At 37.3% G+C, this 20,428-nt stretch overlaps 1 protein-coding gene across 1 annotated transcript in view; it reads left to right on the top strand.

Moving 5' to 3' along the window:
- Positions 1-20,428, top strand: part of LOC126204155 (xanthine dehydrogenase-like) — a 316,025-nt gene that overhangs the window by 209,641 nt on the left and 85,956 nt on the right. The window contains 22 exon segments of the mRNA XM_049938563.1: positions 72-166; positions 618-764; positions 997-1,036; positions 1,162-1,305; positions 1,722-1,987; positions 2,039-2,305; positions 2,413-2,489; positions 3,037-3,106; positions 3,252-3,338; positions 3,419-3,545; positions 3,690-3,888; positions 3,964-4,036; positions 4,967-5,129; positions 5,273-5,376; positions 6,860-6,970; positions 7,079-7,130; positions 7,878-7,994; positions 8,057-8,167; positions 8,276-8,462; positions 9,064-9,101; positions 10,049-10,235; positions 19,534-19,717. Coding sequence (XP_049794520.1) covers positions 72-166; positions 618-764; positions 997-1,036; positions 1,162-1,305; positions 1,722-1,987; positions 2,039-2,305; positions 2,413-2,489; positions 3,037-3,106; positions 3,252-3,338; positions 3,419-3,545; positions 3,690-3,888; positions 3,964-4,036; positions 4,967-5,129; positions 5,273-5,376; positions 6,860-6,970; positions 7,079-7,130; positions 7,878-7,994; positions 8,057-8,167; positions 8,276-8,462; positions 9,064-9,101; positions 10,049-10,235; positions 19,534-19,717 — 2,846 coding nt within the window.

Genomic DNA, 20,428 nt, shown 5'->3' with positions numbered 1-20,428 from the left:
TCAGTAATTTTCTTGTATGTATTGAAATAAGTGTATGATCTTTGCTTGCGATTCTTCTTACACTTAACCAGATTCAGGGCATCCATGTCAACCAATTGCCGCACATACGTACTGGTTCTTAATTATTGTACAAAGTTGCACAGCAAGTGGCCCTACACCCCCCTCTGTTTGACAGCCACCAACAATTCAACTATATTAATATATGGTATGCTGCGAATCAGCCCAGTCTTCAGACTACAGTGTGACTCTATGGGGGATTTTACAGTTCCATGCAGTCAGAATCTAAAACAGGCACAGATTTTTTGGCACATTATCAACTGCTTCCCAACATGGCAAGTATGTGACTTTTTGAGAGTGTCACTGGGTTGACAATTGAAGGTTTTTGTCAAGATGTAGTAGTACACATGACTAAACCCATGCAAGATAGCAGTAGTGAGTATTCAGACTTACTGAAGAAATACCCAGGTCTTACAAAACCTCCAAGAGTAACAACACAGTGCATCACACACGGACTACAGAGGGTCCACATCTCATGCCAACCTAGGTACTTGGCACCAGATTGACTTGCCATAGCAGTAGTGAAATTTGACAGCATGGTTTGAGAAGGCATGATGCAGCCATTGAGTAGCACCGGGTTGTCTCCATTACACTTGGTACCAAAAAAGAATTTAGCATGGTGCCCCTGTGGTGATTATTGGGCCCTAAGCACCAGAACTGTGCCCAGTCATAATCGTGTACCATCACTTTGGGAACATAATTTTGTGGCATGACTATATTCATTGTTTTAGACTGTGCAAAGGCATATATACAGATTCCAGTGGCAGAATCAGATATACAAAAGACAGCCACTATCACTCCTTTTGGCATTTTTTTAGAGTCAGTTCACGACTGTTGGTGTATGAAATGCAAAGGTACATCAGCTCCAAGCTAAAAGGGCTAAAATTTCACTGTGTTTATCTTTATGAAAATCTCATGTCTTCTATCTCTCTGGTGCAGTATCAAGAGCATCTTACTGAGGGCTCAGAAGATAGGAATTGTATGGGATCATTTTAAATACCACAAAAGTGAGTCTTCTGTCAGCCACAAGTTAATTTTTTGGGTCAAAGGATTATGTTGTCAGGTTTGTTACCCTTGCTGGTGAAAGTTGAAGCTATCCTGTAGATGCCACAGACAAAGATCTGCAAAGACCTGTGTCATTTCTCCAGTGTCCTCACTTTCTATCACCAACATCTACCACATGCAGCAGAGTTGCAACCATCATTAACAGTGGCACTCACCAGTCCAAAGAGCAAGAGAAACTCAGAAGTTTCATGACCAGATGAAATGATTTCAGCTTTCAAAGTAGTCAAGCAGAGTTTAGCACACATGACATTACACACACACCCAGAATCAAGTGCACCATTGGCGTTGGTAGTTTACATGAGTCAGACAGCAATAGGTGCAGCACTGCAACAACTTCATGATGGAGCTTGGTAGCGGCTAGCATTCTTGTCACAAACTCTCCGTGTTGCTACATAAATGGAGTGCCTATGACAGAGAGCATTTAGCATTCTATGAAGCCATTAAATATTTCTGATCTGAACTGGAGGCTAGAGAATTTACCATCTTTACTAATCATAAGTCTCTCATATGGCTTGTGACAAAATAATATGAACTATTCACCTCAGCAGCATAACCAATTGGTCTGTACAGTAAATTCACAAAACACATTTCTGGAACAGACAATATAGTGGCTGGCTGCCTCTCCCATGTTGACAGCACCACTCATTTGACTGATTTCACTGAACCCATGGCAGTGCAACAATCAGACCAGGAGTTGCCCGACCTTTTTGAAGACTCTGAATCATTGCTTGAACTTCAGATAGTAGTGATACCCAGTGCTGATGCCAAGTTCCACTGCAATGTCTCTAGTGGCAAACCTCATCCTTTTTACCCATGGAATTTGGGAGGTGTGCTTCTGATAATATACATAACCTGTACCATTTGGGTTTTTCTGTGATGACATGACTAGTCTACAATTGTTTTGCATGGCCTGTAGTCAAGAAAGAATGATGAGACTGGGGATGGACATGTATTAAATATCAATGCAGCAAAGTCAACAGACATGCAGGTGCCAGTGGGCATCTTCCTGGATATACCAGTTCGATTTGCAAATGTTCATATTGGTACTTTTGTCCTCTTACCTCCATCAAAGAGCCACCACTATTTATTAACAATGATGGATTGTTTCACCTGCTGGCTGGAAGCTGCACCAGTAAACAACATCTCAGCAGAGATCTTAGTTTCTGTCTTTGTTTTTACTTGGGTGCCATGTTTTGGTTGTCCTTCACATGTCATGGAAAATCATGGGCACCTGTTTGAGTCCAACCTGTTCATACAGCTGACTAAATTTTGTGGCACTGTGCATCATAGAATGATGAGATGTCACCCCACCAGCACTGGGATGATAGAATTGTTATGTCAGATGACCACTTGTTACAACTTCTGCAGTACTCATTAGCAGCAGACACAGTGGCTGTGCCAAAGGCTTAGACCACGTGGAGTTTTGCAATTATTTATTGAGCTTTCTTTACAGTTTCTCCCTCGTCGTCGCTGCCCGGCCCTGCAGATCCTTCCGCCTGGCTGCTGCTGTATAGATTCTCTGACAATGCAACTGCAACTGTCAGCAGGGCTATCTGTGCCGCGCATACTTCGCAATGCCGTGATCACCGGCTGCCTCTATTTTGCCATTCTCCACTACGTGAAGCAAAGCTTACTACATGTGGCCGCAACAGAATGCTGGCACCGATCACTGCCAGTAGACCTGAGATATATTTAATGCCAAGCTCTGACCCCCATTGAAACCACCTTATTCAGGACCACATAAAGTGGTGCAACAAGGAAACCATACACTCAACATTATCATTAATGGCAAAACCACTACTGTCTCACTGGACTGCATGAAACCTCCGTACCTCTTTCAAGAAGTTTCAATGAGGACAGCACAGCACAATCCTGATACAGTCTTAACTGCTTCATGACCATTGGTTCCAACAGCCATCAATGTGAAGAAGCCCTCTGGACATACAATATGATTGGTTTTTGGCACTGTTCCACTTTCCCAGAGGTGACTGATATAGTAGACAGAAGTGACACTACAGTGGAATGCAAGTCATGTGGTTTTCATGCATGATTTTGTAATACTATCAAAGTGTTTCTACACCAGGCATCAGAGGTGTTGTATTATATGACACTTGTGTACTTACTCTTAGAGTAGTCTTAGCATTCTATTGTTAACTGGTTATGGAGTTGCTTTTGACTATTGTACACCTGAATTTTTGGGTCGATTCTACTTCCATGTAAAGCATCTATATCAAACATCTATCTCTAAACAACTCACTGTGCATTTGAATAAAGTGTTACTGATTCTGACATCAAGAATCTATCTCTTTCTATATCAGCAGCTAATAGTATGAGTGCAGTAATTTGTTCAGACAGCCACAGACCCAAAGCCATACTGACAGGTGTACGAGTTCTGTTTAATGTGACAAAATCAGCCTGTGATAGTTTGCTTCATATCTGTGTAGTTGTGAAAGCAACAGTTAACTGACTGGCTCTTGGGATGTACAAAAAACTCAAATGACACGAAGAACACACTACTGATTACAAACATATAGGGTTCCTTAATTAACAATGCAAATATAGTTTAGGATTCTCCAGGACAGTGAGCAGACTTTTATATAGCTTTCCTCAAAATTTTATTTTCAATATGTGGTGTGACAATAGAGATATGGATGATTTGCTTATAAGAAAAGTTACTGTAAAATTTGTTGTTAGCGTATTTATCAAGTGTCAGAAGCCACACTGTAACTTCTTGTCCATGACTATGGATGTAAGTCATAACTTGACGTAAAAGATAGTAGTCTGCCATGTTGTTGGTAAAACATCACATACCATTTTTAAAATAAAATTTTTATTTTAAAGCTTCAAAAGGACAAACAATATTGAAAATATCATCAGACTTCCATATCACAACTCGACAAAACTAAGAGTTTCTGTAATTTCAAGTGACATCCTTCTAAAGAATATGAATATGTGTATCAATATATATAAAAAACAAAGATGCTGTAGCTTACCAAATGAGAAAGCGTTGGTATGTTGATAGACACAATAAAAAACACACAAACACACACACAAATTTCGAGCTTTTGCAACCCAAGGTTGCTTCATCACGAAAGCGGGAAGAAGAGGGAAAGACGAAAGGATGTGGGTTTTAAGGGAGAGGGTAAGGAGTCATTCCAGTCCCGGGACTGGATGTGGGTTTTAAGGGAGAGGGTAAGGAGTCATTCCAGTCCCGGGACATTACAACCCACATCCTTTCGTCTTTCCCTCTCCTTCCCTCTTTTGTGATGAAGCAACCTTAGGTTGCGAAAGCTTGAAATTTGTGTGTGTGTTTGTGTGTTTTTTATTGTGTCTATCAACATACCAATGCTTTCTCATTTGGTAAGTTACAGCATCTTTGTTTTTTTTTTTATATATTTTTCCCACGTGGAATGTTTCCCTCTATTATATTCAATATATGTATCAACATTGAAAACACAAGTAGTTTCCCACTTTCCCACAATGTTTTATGTGTGTAAAGAAGTAGACACAATAGCAACAAGATCCTTCACATCCATAGCTTTATGACAGTACAAGTGATTTGACAGCTTCACTTGGAGCCACCTATTCTGCTTGCATTGAAGAAAGACCTGTAATTTACTTTTCCATATAATCAGACTTCCATGAAACTTGAGTGCAATTCCACTTGATAATTGTCTTGTACATTTGTCCCCACCGTGGTCAGCATCACTATAAGTTTCAGTATTATGGTCTTCATTGTTTTCAAGGTTAATGCCATTTAATATGCATCCCAATTAAATTGGTGAAAATAAAAGTTTTCTGTCAATTTTACCATAATTCTCTAAAATTCTCTTCACATATGCAGACTGATTTATTTGAATACAGTTGTCAAATTTCTTCATTTATAAGCTCAGGAATTAATAACAGTTTCTACAGTGATCAGAAAATGTTTACCCAAGTGTTCAATAAGTTTCTTTGTTGTATCAGTGAAGCCTGTGGCGAATCCATCATCAACCTAAAAAAAAGCAGTATCTTGTTTTCGCTATAGAAAATACATGTATCTGAACCACTTCATTACCTGCATTTAATTTTTAGCAATAGCTAATTGATTTGCTGTTAAATTATTTATTTTCATATTTTTAACTCATTCCCAAATTTTATTTTTCTCCAGAGAATTCATTTCTTTCTCCATTACTTTCATTCATTCTTCAAAATTTTCTGACTTCACTGATTATATGTAATTTCTTGGCATCTCACAAAGAAGCATCATTCTTGGTCAGTGGTCTGAATCTCCGTGTCCATTTTCTGTAAAGTCTTCCTTTTCATCTATGTGTATCAAATCAACAACTCTTTTAGTCTGTTGAGTAATTGTTTCTGAAATTGTTGGTGTTGAATTTTGCACCATCTTTGCACAAACACCTTTTTTGGGAAAATAAACAGGATGTTTATAAAAATCAAAACCATCCATGATATCCTTTTCAAATTTTAACATGATACTTCTTCCATTTTTTACATGGGTACTCATGCATAGTATTTCATTCCAGCTACCACCAAATTATTAAAATTACCTTCCATGTTCAAAAATATCTCTATTGGAGTGTTACCAGATTTTTTTGTGGGCCCATTACAATACAGTGTATGACACAGCCAGAATTGCCTCATCCCACAATGCTGTTGGCAGGTGCTTGGCAGAGCAGACCATCACATAGGACTCTATCTGCCTGCTGGGCAACTCCATTCTGCTACAAAGTATATGGTGCGGTAATTGAATGTGTCAGTCCAGATGTGTCAGCGAACTTAAGTATATCTTTCTTATGGAACTCCCTGCTACCACTTGTATACAGTTATTTCACAACAAATTCAACCATAATCTTCATCGTTTAAATAAACAATAGTAATTTTTTCTTTAGTTTCATCTTTGTCACAAAAGATATGCTCCTCTAAAACTTGAAAATCCTCTATAAAAACATGAAAGTGTAGGTGACCCTGCAAATCATTTTATTCAATTGGTGCATAAACACGTACACATACTAAGTCATCAGATTTAGTGCATTTCTGCACTCTTTCACCAAATTCCAGCTGATCTTTACCATGGACACATCTCTCATATAAACTGTTATCAGTTGTTGTCTCTATAACACAATCCCTCAAAAACTGGTGCATATATTAAACACAATACTTTTCTTGACAAACAACTTCACTGCCAAATGATTAAATTCATTTTCACCACTGGACACAGCAGACAGCAACTGCAGTATTGTTTATGAAAAATATCAATGACTATTTCTTTTTGTGCAGTTTTCTTACCAGATAATGTGTTGCAAAATCTGTATAGAAAAATACCAGATATCTTCAAATATCATTCTGTCCATTTCTGTGCACTGAATACCTGTACATCAATTCATTGTACACCAAATGCTACAGTTTGTACACAATTTTTAGCACTGTACATATTTCCTGGAGTTTTAAATGTTTCATATGTGGTGTACCAACCATGTTCATATATTTTATGATGTGGCACACCACTGTCAATAAACCCCTCATTACAGGCCAGTTTATTTATAACTACTGAACTTTCTTTTTGATTTTTGAAGTAACTGCATGCCTGCAATGTCTTTAACTTCCCATAGTACATTCATTTTATTGAAGACCTATTTTCTTACATCTATAACAAATCAAAACTGTATTACATTGTTGTGATAAGTGTACTACTTTTCCATATGAAAAGCATTTACAAATTTCATTCATTTTAAAATAGGATATTTTTGATATAGCTGCTTCAGATTCTAATCTACTGTTTTGTGATGTCATAAAGCTAATATTTAAAATTGTTCAGGAAATCTCAGTGGTGGGCATTGGTGCAGTCTGTGTAAATAATTCTCAATACTTAAAGAACATAAGAAGAGTGAGCAATTGTCATCAAGTCTCGAAAAACTTGTAAAATTGTTGAGTACTCATCTTTTTCTTTTCTTTGTAGTTTCCTGAATGGTTCTCATTGGCCAATACATCCAGAAATATGGTTTCTGCTTGTAGAGGAGATATTTTGGGTCATAAATTGTGTTATGCTTTGATGTTAAAATGATTTGTTGCAAAGAGTTTTTGCTTGATTATTGCCATCATCTAATATTTTGTTTTGAAGAACACACATCTTGAATAACAAAAACTCTTCCTTAAAAATGACCACATTGGCAATTAGCACCCCATTCTCAACAAGAAATGCCTAAACGTTCAGCAACCAGACAAAGGCTGTAGCAATATATTTTGCTATGCACAGATGGCATACTGAGTCATACAAGCAAAGATAATTTTATATGTAATTAATACTTTTGATGTCTGACATTACAAAACTTATAAGTGGCATACAGAATTGTAGAAATAATAATATGTAAAGCTGGGTGCCTGAATGGCGAGGTGATGTGGAACAGCAGTTTATCGTCTATTTAAAGTAAATGCTGCACTCTAGTTTGTAAATATGGAACTAAGGCCAGAGTCGTTAAATACCACCAATAATCAATACTTTCAGATGATATGAAATAACGTTGCACACCAATGCCAGAAAATAAAATAAATTTCTGGATATGGAAGTTCCTTCATAACCACAAAAACATTTTTTATTAGTAGAAGTATTTTTGGGTTTAGCATTTGAAATGATTATTTATGAGCAGTATTAGCACTTGAATGAACATTTACAGAAAGCATAAAATGTTGTATTTATTCTTTGGTGGTGTAAGAAATTAAATTTTAATGCTTGTCTTTCAAGGGATGACTTTGAACAGTGCCTTCCGTATTCTTTGGCACATCAGCTGATCATTGCTGGCTAATGATTGTTGTGTGTGTTGCTTGTGTTTGTGTAGAGGGTTTCTATGAACAATCACAACCTTCGACAAGTCAAGGTGAGTCAGTTGTGAGCTGGAAGAAAAGGGGTCGTCTAAACAGCTGCCAGTTTCTTCCAAAGGAGGAAAAAGAAGAAAGAAAAATCAAATTTCAGAGTCAAGTCATGAAGAGCTGCATGATGATGAATTGTTAAAAAACCTAAGTGGGTGTGATAACAGTGAAGAAGGAGACAGTTACAGATAGAACATTGTACTTAAAGAGAATGAAGCTGAAGAGCAAGCATATAAGGCTTTAGATTCTGCAAGTTACAGTGGATCAATTGATGGAAAATATGTTTTAGTGAAGTTTCCTCCAAAGAAAGGTGTAGAATATTATGCTGGACATGTTATTACTTATGATAAAATTACATTTCTGAGGAAATGGCATTCAAAGGTGGAATCAGATGAGGCTTCTTTGTGTGACCTAATGTTCCCGATGTGTCACGTTTTGAGAAAGATGATATTTATAGGATTCCAGCTGATCCTAAGGTAGATACAAGGGGAAGGCTTCTTTTTGAGTTTAAATTTGATGCCTATGACATCTCCTAGAGTGGACATTGTTTCCTGGAGACTTCCTTCCCTGTAGAGTGTTTACAGATATATTTTTTAAAAATGTGATTACTTTTTTTTCATTACTTTTATTAAAGTCATACAGACTGTTTTGAAAAGATCTGTTTTTAAATAATTTTCTTATTTCATAAGTACCTCAGCACCCATTTCCATTATTAGCAAAATAAAGCCATTATCATATGAAAAGTTGCGGGTGATTAAAGAAACCTAATAAAAAATAATCAAATTTTTCTAAATAAGTTACTTTCAAAACTACAGTTATATGCAAAATACCATGCTATTTCATATGATAGGGTTGCCATTTAACAGTAATTGACATGCCTACCACAGAATAGACAATCGTTCAAAGCGACCCTGTCCCATGAGGTGAAACTGAACAGTGAAAAATTAAAAAAAATAAAATAAGCTAAGTGTACAGGACAACAATCTATAACATGGTTTATCATAGTCTACAAGACATCTTGCAACTTCTCAAAAAATTTTGTGTGAATATCTTGAGAAGTTTCTGTTTAATTTACAGAAATGATTATAAAATTTTTGAAGTCACCCCACTTTATGGTAATAATAATAATAATAATAATAATAATAGCAATAATAATAATAATAATAATAAGAGATGTTTCTGAAAATTATAAAATATGTTTGAGATTTTTTTTTAGTTTTACCATCTATCATCTGAAACAACTTTCATTTCATGTTTTTACAACTGAATATGACTAAATTATACAACTGAATATGACTAAATTATACTTCAGCATCCATTTAGAAGTAAATGAAAATCAAAATTTTGCAATGTGTGAAAAAAATTATTTAATAGCTGGTTGCTTTAAGAAATGAACTAAAAATAAAAATGTGTCACTAACAAATTACATTATAGGATATAGACTGATGGCACACTCATTGTCATCCAGTAACCTTCCTTTCTGGCATCACTGCTGTTACAATGCTTCCATAATAAAGATCTGTAATGATCAAGTGGTAGTTTGAATAAGGTTTTTGTAACTCATTCCATTTTATATGAGAATATCTAAAAACGTAACACTCATTCAAAGTACAGAGAACACAACTACAGGAAACTAACTGTTTCTGTAATGTCAGGTGACAACTTACAAAGAATATTAGTGTATACATAACAACATTGAAGGCACAAGTACTTTCACATAAATGAAAATTGTATTACATTTTAAATGTGAAGTAGGAATGATAAGTTCCAGTGTCATGAGACTTTCTAAACTAGTTGACAATTACATTATCTACAAAACTGGATTGTCATAATTCAAGAACATACCACCAGTCAATCATACTGAGAAACAATCATCAGAAATCACAGCATGAAATAAATTTTGAATGATGTGTCAAGGTGACATAAAATTTTATTGACATATTTCAATAAAATTTAGAGAAAGATATAGATAGATAGAGAGAAAGAGAACAATTCACTGGATTTAGAGAGAGTCTGTACACTTTTATTGTTTTATTTCTTTGAATAAAAATTACTATTTCAGAAAGAAAAAATGCAAAACATGTCATTAAAGGCAGCTTCGACATTGGCAAACAGTATCATTACACAATGGAAACCCAATGTGCTGTATGCATTCCAACAGAAGATGGTATGGATGTTTACGCTGCAACACAGTGGATGGATGAAACGCAGATTGCAATATCCCAAGCCCTTAAAATGCCAGAAAACAGGTAATATTTTGCATGCAGCTTATATTTTATATTATTTCATACGGTATTGAAGCTTCTACTTATACAATAAAGTTTATGCTAATTTCCCCATTTTGTTATTCCTTATTTCTTATTTTTATCTATAGTAGTTAGCTATGCTTTACACAAGCTGAAGAGTACAGTGACAATAAATTCATTTAGTTTATTTAGGGAATATACTGTGGTTATTGTACCTGACAAGTTAAAACTATTTACCTAATATAGACTTAAACTGGATAGCTCCGTTCTGTGGAGAGTAAACTAGCAGTTATGCTTCCTGAGTATTTCTCATTGAGAAACTCTGAGCCCAAAAGTACAAAAGACAAATCAAGGCTCTTAGCAAGTATTAAAAACACAAGAAAATGTATATCACAGTCAAAACTCTAAAACTACCTGTGTTGTAAAATCATTCAGTATTTTGATAGGAATTAATTGGAAACAAAGGAAATTATGTCCTCAGAGAGTAGTTTTGAAGAAATGATGAGTCACTAAAGTCACTGACCACTAAATTCAATGATTGCTTCCTCACAGTGGCAGAAATCATTGCACACATTAATAAACCACCAAATACAAATGCTTTAGATTTACTCCAGGACTGCTTGCATCACCAACAGATGCTAACTTCAAAAATATCACCACTAAGACATTACAATACTCATCTAGTTATTAAATGGTATTAATTTTCTGGCTATTATGCTATTTCTAGCAAAGTATTAAAATGTTTTGTTGACTTGATAGAACTGCACTAGTGGTGTGCCATATTGTTCACTCAGAATAAGTTGTTATACTTCTTCCTCTCATGCTGATGAAAGATATTTATGTAAGAACATTGTTTATATAGTATTTACACAGAAAACTTTGCATTGTGCTTTCTGTGGTTGGATTTATGTACAGAGACAGTGAAGGAAGCTGATTGTGATGTTTGTTGGGCTTCTGCTGTTACTGGACTAATTGGTAGCCCAGAAATTATTGCTGCTGCTGTTGATGGTTCTGGTGAAGTGGTTACTGAAGCTGGTTGTAGTGTTGGTTTGGCTTCTGTTGTTGTTGCTTAGACTGTTGTGGTGGTTCCTGGATTACTCATTGCTGGCACTGTTGGTGATGCTGTAGATAAAGCTGGTTGTAGTGTTGGTTGGGATTCTGCTGTATGTGCTGTTACTGGAATGGGTACTGCTGCTGATGTTGGAGTACCCACTGTAGCAATGGTCTCTGTATTCTTTTTTTATGTAGCAATTGTACAATTTTATGTCCAAGGAGTGACTTTCCACTTGCATGCAAATGCAAACCATGTTTAGTAAAGTCTTCTCTCTGCAAGAAATCAACAGATATGAAATGTATGTTGAGGAATGCTTTACATATTTTTTTGAACTGTCTGTTTGCCTTAGTAATTTCTACATTCACACAAGAACTTTCTATCAGGTCATGTCTGTGTGGAATTCCAACAACAACTACTGACACATTCTTGTTGCAACTCAAGGTTTCTCTCAAATTATTTGTGGTTTTAATTAATTAATTTCTATATACATCATTGGCACCCCCCAATTATTACAGTACAACCATTACAATAAGACAGTTTTGCATCTTTTATGTTTCTTGTTACTTCAGCCATTGGTGCACCTGGTTTTACAGAAGAAGTAGCATTTATTCCATGTTCAATACATAAAATTTCCACTAGGCCACATCCATGACTGTCTGAATGTATATTCACTTTAAGTTTGGTACTTTGCAATTTTAGGCCTGTTGTTTTGTCTTTGTACACATGTTTGTTTATATTGTTTACACTCATTTCTGTATGTATTTCTTCATCAAGTACACTGAATCGATTATGTCTCTGTAGGCACTAACGTTTTTCACATCTTCTCTCCACCTACCCCCAAAGATCTCTCTCTTTCTCTCTCTCTCTCTCTCTCTCTCTCTCTCTCTCTCTCTGTGTGTGTGTGTGTGTGTGTGTGTGTGTGTGTGTGTGTTCACATCTGAAGAATTTTGTGTGGTAGCTTAGTCTACTTTTAAATGTACCTTAAATATGTCTGCCTGGGGTATGTCATATTGTTGGCATTCCACCCTAGATTTTCCATTGTTATAAAATTACTATTATCTAGCTTTAAACAAATAAAAAATAGCTTACTGGTGTCAGATATTTTCATTAAAAACTGTAAACTAAATTTATCCAGGGTGTATACGACCCAGGACAACCAGGAGATCCGGGAAAAACCCGGGAATTTTTTCATTGGGCCCATGCGCTTGCACAGTTGAGTGGCATATGAGTAGTACCTTCTCCCATTTCTGGCTACAGAAATGTGGGTTGGCTGTGTAAGCAGTCGCAGCAAGCAGCTAGATGCAACCGGGAAATATTTTTACTGCCGCACCCAAGCTGCCAGATTGCCAGAGATCTATGAGGGGGGGGGGGGGGCACCAAATTCATATTCTTGAGGAGAAAAAACCTTGTTTCACAAAGTGCCTAGCATCGAGCACAGGTTGGTCTATCGATTACGCATAAGATTTTGATGCGCAACCCTGTTGGTTTTTGTACACACTCTGTAAGAAGGAGAAGAAATGGGGACATCACACAAATTAGGGAAGAATATGACGTTTCCAAATTTATACAAAAATCTCATACTACTACTTTTCCATCTCATGCTCGAGAAACTGGAGCGTATGAATGAAATGTGAAACTATTTTCTAACATAGAGTTTTTTCTTGTAGTAGGCCTAATAGGCATTTTATGTCGGTCTTCGTGAATTATATTCTGTCTTGTTATAAAAATGACCATTTGTGCCAAAACAGTTTCGTTTATTTGATGTGTGTTACAATTTCTGCAGTGTTAGAAAGGCCTGTTTTGTTTTATCTAGCAGACAGTGACAAAGTAGACGTAATCAAATTGAGAAACCACACCAGTCTTGGGTACTATTTGTATTAACACCTTACGCAGTATTAGACAACAATATTTTGATTTTTCATGTAGCAAAACATTTGACAAACTTTGATGAGGTAGTAGACTCTTTCACAGACAGGACAGCACACCATGTAAAGCTGTAGCAAGATTAGAGAGAAAAGAATGCTAGGAACTAAGGATTGAAGAAATGTGTACTGTATTGCTTGTCTCTTGTCTTTACTGGTTTTATGTATCCTATATTTAATTTCATGTCATCCAAAACAGAAAGTTATTACCTAACAAGCAAAAAAAGAGTGCAAATTTTCTGAGGAGTTCTTGTTCTCCCGATTACAAATAATCCCATCCAGTATTAATTGCGAGATTTTTTTAAGTGGGGCAGGATGTCAAACTGGGCGCAGGAGAGGCACCACAGGACATTTTTAATTTCCACTGTCCTGAATATAGTCTGATGACATCCAGTACAAATTATACACATTTCAATTCCACCAGGTGAAATACAGTGACGTACGGTAGAAGAATGCTGTGTGAAGCGGGGTGGCATTGCACTCTGGCACACTTAAGACCAAATAACATGCCTTACATTTCCTCGAACATATATGTTTTATGTATGAGACTCTGCAGAAAGATGTGTGCTACAAAATGAAGATTTTTCGAAAATTCGATTTTTTTTAAATTTTTGTCATTGTATCTCAAACGCCCGATGGAGGGGAACTGGGAGGGAGGGCGGGGGGGGGGGGGGGGGGGGGGCGCTATCTTAGTGTTTTCCTGGTTTGGAAATATCGTAGATCCGTGGCTGATGCGCAGAGCAGTCTGAGTTATAGTGGAGAGTGTGTAGTCTCCACGTGGCCCGTGTTCACATTTAGTGATTTTGCTGTTTCCTCTTTACTGCTCTCACGTCAAATGTAAACAAAATGGATTTCTGTCATCGTGAGCTATCAAGTGAATTAAAATACATTCACATAATTATGGCAGGCTAATACACATTATTAGTTTCAGATTTCATTTTATTTCCATTTTTCTGACAGCCATGCATTCATCGCCTTGTAGAACAATGAAGTTATTTTTGTCGGTTTGCTATAGAAATTTGGTTTTCATTAATTTTTTATGCTGAGGCAGTCAATGTGTTTGAAACATAGTGTTCAGTCCCACACTATTGGCTAATTTCAACTGCTCGCTACATTTCAAGTGCATGTTTTCATCTTCTAGCACTTACGGCATTATGCCATAATAAAGAATCAAAAATGAGTCAATACAGTACTGGTACTCCAAGAAAATTCATGTCGAAGCCCACTTCATTGGGAATCTGGACATGCAAATGTGCTTTTTAAGTATGCACTTTAAATGTGCCATTTTGGTATGGTTCACGAAATTCTGATGCTCTTGGAGTATCCTCTGATGCCTTTTTTTTATGACATAATGTAAGATCTTTTAATGTTTTACACATACGAACATATGGGCTTCCTTCATCATAGCAGCTGCCAAAGTCCGGTGGTGCCTGTTATCTGACGCTCTCTGATGACTACTGAAATGAATCTATTTCTAATAGGTTGTGGGAAAATATTGCAAATGGTGGTTTGAAAAGCATTACTTTTGAAAGTAAATTTCCTTTTACGCAAGTTGAACTATGTGCGAGGATGTATGTTGAAGTTCTTAAATCACATAGCGTTTGATGATGAGCCATTTAGAAGTATTTTGTGCCCAGAAGATCAGACATTCATGTCGTTCTTAAGAGTAAATTGATGTAGTACTACGGCAAGCTCTCTGTCCTCTGCGGTAGTTAATTTGTTTGTGGAAAACTCTGAGGACAAGTCACTGGACTAGGATAAAAATTTTACTGGCACATTTGTGTGATATATCTTAAAGTGTAACATGCGCAAAATATATCAACATTATATGTGAAAGCTTAGCTTCTCTTGCAGCTTATTAACATTAGAGACCAATATTATATGTGAAAGCTTTGCTTTCTTGTAGCAACACTATGTATATTAATTTAAAACATTAACTTTTCCTTTTTGTGTATCCGCACTACTTAACAGTGATGTTGCTATTAGCTGACTACATCATGTGTCCTGTTGTCTGAATATTCACTGTCATCGGCTGGCTGGATCATGTGACATGAGCTATGACTGACTTACAAAAGCACATCGAAATCTCGATTACAATGGTTCAGAGAGTAACATGTGGTGTTTGGTGGAATTCGAATTTATACTTTTGTAATATGAAAATATTCAGAGTACATGTTGCTGTACATCAAAAATCTTACCAAAAGAAGTTTTCTTCCCTGAGTTTCGTTTTCGGAAGTGTTGGGAAATTCTATGCCTGTGTATAAAAACATAACCATTCAAAGGATTGATAAGTTTTACAGTTCCAAAGGAAAATATACTGTATCTTAATGACATGGAAAAAGTGTGTTTTTATCCAGTAGAAAGTGTATTTTTAACCGGGAAATCCAGGAAAAATCCGGGAATTTTTTTCCTTGTCCATGTATACACCCTGTTATCATTATCTTCTGGGGCAATGCAGCCACAGCCAAGAAAGTATTTGTATGAACTTGGGTACAAATGGGTGTGATAAGATATGACACGAAACCATACATTGGAGTTCACTATTTTATTCACATTATAAATGTACACTGTTGTGGACCAAATGTAATACACAAGTCAGTGGTGTTGTGTGCAGGAGCCTTGCTGATTGACCCCTCACTGGAACCCCCTTCCCCCTCCTCTCTTGTGTAGAACACAGGATGAGGAGATGACAGGGGTGGAATATCAGGGTAGTCATCTTTGTGTAGGTGCTTGTGATCACCCATATTGTGGCTGGCTGCTTGGTAGGGCATGGGTGGACCATTTCCTTCAGGGTGGTCATACAGTAACAATTGTGGTGTGAGGCATAACTGAACCATTTCTTGCAAGATCGTAGGCTAAGATTCATCAGGTTAGGAGTCCATAACAACGAAAGGGGTGGCGGATTATATGCCATGCACTGCAGTGTCATCTATTGTGAGACAGGGTTATTTGAAACCAGCAACTTGTGTGTAATGATGTGGTCATGCAGCTGTTGCAGTCATTCGGGAGGTAACAGATGTTGGGGAGGTGCCTACTTGTGTATGATAAGTTGTTCACTAGATGTTGGTGGAACTGTGGTATGCTGCTGGAACATCTTGTTCAGTACAGTAACACTGTTGTACAGGTCATGCAAACCCTGCAGTACTACATCATTGAGACTGTTGTCAGATTCCATAGGTGAGTGCGTTTGGCAGTATCTGCGAATCAGTGTGCATGATGTGGATCAAGCAACATGGTGGTGAAATGTGCACAGCCATCAGCACTTGTGTGTGGAAGAGGTGAAACACATGTGGAACCAGCATAGACATTTTGTGTGTGGTGGAAGATCAGCATCCACTGCCCAACAAGTTGTGTTGTCTGACAGCTACTGTAGGAAGTGTTGTCCCCTAGTAAGGTGGTGACCTGCCGAGTTGCATCATCTCTGGAAGTTCAGATGGATGTGAAAGGTCATAGCCAACTGCCCCTGTGGGGAGGGGACACTGGCTCTTTTGGTGATGGTTGAGTGAAGTTGTGATACCTTAGCCAGCTTGGATGGCTTGGCGATGAGGGTGTCATGATCGGTGAGAGTCGGCTGAATTCATGCAAGTTCAGGCGTCTGTCATTGCGAGGTGAGTGGAGGTTGCAGTGAGGCATGATGGCTGTCATTTTTGACAGCATTGGCTACAGATTGTCGATTGTATAAAGTAGTAGGGTGGAAAACAATGCCCAAGCACTGTTCAACTGGTTGAAAGGCACAATGGTGAAAATGTTTACTGTCCAAATGTGGCATCAGTAGCGTCCATAAGAGCACACTAACTAGTTGGACAGCATATTCCCATCTGGCACTGTAATGATGCTTTGTACCTGGACTTAAGTGCCATGAAGTGTGTTGAATAGGCCATTGTGGAGAACCAAACATCTCAATTATATATTCCATATCCACATGAGCCAACTATTGTGCACTGAAAGATGGCAGAACACCGTAGGTGGCCTGGGTGGATTGCACACTGTACATATGTGCTGTTGTTTCAGTTTTGAACACTGTTTGATGCATTGCACATGAATGTTCTATATTGTATTGTGGCACATAAAATAAGAGTGCTGGAAAATCACCTCAGTTCACATGAAATGTATAGTGGTAGAGTGTGATAATGGCTGTTTTGTTGCCGTGCAGTAAATGTGTGGGTAGTAAAGTGAGAAAATATGGCATGATGAGGCAATCGTGGGTCACCAATTTAAGAACCCGGATATGGATGGGTGCATTAAGATACAACACAAACTCATACATTAGAGTTCACTACTTTATTTACATTTACAACATTTACATTTACAACAGCTGATATGCTGGTCGAGGCCTCACATATTCACTCAGCAAAAGTGAGCACTATGTTAAACAGTTTCATACATTTTGCAGAGATATGTTTAAAAACCTTGGAATTCTTGCACTGACTGTCCAAGACATTTACCTCTTTGTGTTATTTTATAGCATTAATAAAAATCAGTATCATTTGAGATGTGATTCACTCACTACATAAAAGATGAAAAATAAATTGCAATGGGAGTTTCTTCCTTTTCTAGGGCCTAAAAGCAAGCAATCAATAGCCCCATAAATTCAAAGGAAAATGAAAGAATAGAAAATATACTTTATTAGTTATTTGGTTTTGTCTGTTTATCTGCAGAGGGTTCCAAACTTGCATGGCAAAAATTGTACACATGGTAGAGGATCCTAAACAGAATACTTTAAGATAAGAAACTAATGGTCAGAAATGAGTATATAGTTTTATGTGACTTAAACAACTTACACCTCATAGCAGTGACATCATTAAATAACAACAAAGTGTTGTCCACTATGGGCAAATGGAACAATGCTCCACTGTTTTAAACAGATGAGCGGAAGTTCCAATATGGTCATTTGGCTATTCTGGTTTCAGTTTTCTATGATTTCCTGAAATTACTTCAAGAAAATACTGTGGTTGTTCCTTCTACTAAGCCATGTCTAACAACATGTTCCATCCTTGTCAGACTAGAGTTATAAGGACACAGATGCCTGTATATAAGTTCTACTTTTTTTCCTTGCTCTTAAATTTAATTGGGTGACATGTCCACTGTCCCTGTGAATGTGATCCAAGAATGAATAAAATTACTACTACTACTACTACTTCTTAAGCTCATAGTACCTTTTCAAAGTGATGAAGGCCAGTCCTAAGGCATGCCTTACTATGATGCAAAAAATTTTTCCATGTTCTCTCAAATATCCCATTGTCTGATATAAAATGAGACAGGCAGCTAGGGTGTTACCAGTATTTCTTTATTTTGTTTTTGAAGTGTGAATTTAATGAGCAAATTGATAAGTAGTTATTAATAAATCTTCTTCAACATAATTCAGCTTCATCTCTAAAATTGTACAGTGTGAACTATTCTTTATCAACAGTCTCAGCCAGCTACCTGTGGCTTGAGTAAGCCAATTATGCCGCAACAAATTTCTTCTAAAATGTAGGACTGGCTGTTGCTTTGTTGAAAATACATCCTGTTATTCAAAATTGTAAGAAACTATGGTGAACCTAATTCTTGATTTGTGTGTTAGGATTTGAAACCAGCTTGTGCTATACATTTGTGTATGGTTAATAATAGGGAAAGTTGCCACTCACCATATAGCAGAGATGCCGAGTCGCAGATAGGTACAACAAAAAGACTGTCAAAACTCTTGTGGCCTAAACCTTTGTTAGTAATTTTTCCCATCCATCCAGCCCCTTCCCTGTTCCCAGTCCAGCACTACATATCCCTCATTCCACCAACACACCCAGTCATTTTACTTCTCTCCTTTTCTGCTAGCCCCCACCCATCTCCCCTGCCCTCCATCTAACCTCCCGATTGCCCCACCCTCTCTCCACCTCATCCTTGTGAACTCTGCAGCAGTACTTCACTGTCCTCCACCCCTACCCTGCTATTCCTCACCCTCCCTGCCCCAGCCTCCTCCTTACCCTCACCCAGCTACCACTCCCACCATGCTCTGCTGCGTTTGCTCACAGTGTGGCATCAGCTGCCAAAGGCTGCAGCAAGGCGAGTGTGAGCTGCTTTTGGGAGTGTATGTGTGTGTGCCTTCTATTGTCGATAATGGCCATGTTGGCCAAAAGCTTATATTGTGACAGTCTTTTTGTTGTGCCTATCTGCCATTAAGCATCTCCGCTATATGGTGAATAACAACTTTCCTTTTCATAACAGTGTTACATTCCATCCTGGATTTTCCATTGTGTATGGTTAATGTGCGATGCCATCAAAGTGAGCTGAAATTTGTAAATTATTGTCATATGTTACATTTCATAATGTGTTTTTTCCCATTTTTCAGGATAAATGTTCAGGTAAAAAGACTTGGTGGAGCCTATGGTGCTAAAGTGTCACGTAACATGTTGGTCAGTACAGCCTGTGCGCTAGCAGCACATCTTCAGAACAGGCCAGTTCGTTTCATTCTTCCCCTTGAAAGGAACATGGAATCAATAGGCAAAAGACATGACTGTGCTATGGACTATGAAGTAAGTAAAACTGATTTTGTGTGTCACTGCTTTTCCTAGTATAAACTATATAACATTCTCGGGAAATACAATATAATGATTTTCTCACAATGTGATTGAAAGGACACATTTTTTAGTGTTCAGTCAGGTTGAACTTCCAATTCTAGCACCAGGTTAGTCAATAATGTATTTTGAACAGAATGATCTCAATGCCAATCAGCGTGGATTCTGGAAACATTGGTCATGGAAAAATTCAATCACACCCTGTTCACATGAACTACTGAAAGCCATGGATGTAGGTAATTTGGAGGATGCGGTATTTCTTGACTGCCAGGAAGTATTTGACTCAGTACCACACCAACACTTATTAATAGATATATAATCATATGAGGTACAAAATGAAATTTATGATTGGATTGAGGGTTCCTTTGTGGAAAGGATGCAGCATATGATCTTGCATAGAGTGTTATCAACAAGCATCAGTAATTTCAGGTATTCCACAGAAAAATGTGTTGGGACTTTTAACACTGAGATTGTATTTTAATGATGCATTAGACAGTATTAATATTATCCTCAGACATTTTACAGATGACTGAGTATCTGTAATGGGTACTATCTGAAGAAAGCTGCACTAGTATAAGGTCAGAAATTTAAAATTTTGCACTTAACAAACTCTACAAATGCAGTGTCCTGCAACTACACCACCAATTAGTCACAACTGGAATCATTTAA

Source organism: Schistocerca nitens, chromosome 9 (genome assembly GCF_023898315.1).
Source record: "Schistocerca nitens isolate TAMUIC-IGC-003100 chromosome 9, iqSchNite1.1, whole genome shotgun sequence".
Classification (NCBI taxonomy): Eukaryota; Metazoa; Arthropoda; class Insecta; order Orthoptera; family Acrididae; genus Schistocerca; species Schistocerca nitens.
Note: the sequence above shows the minus strand (reverse complement) of the source record. Positions and strands in the feature narration are given on the sequence as shown.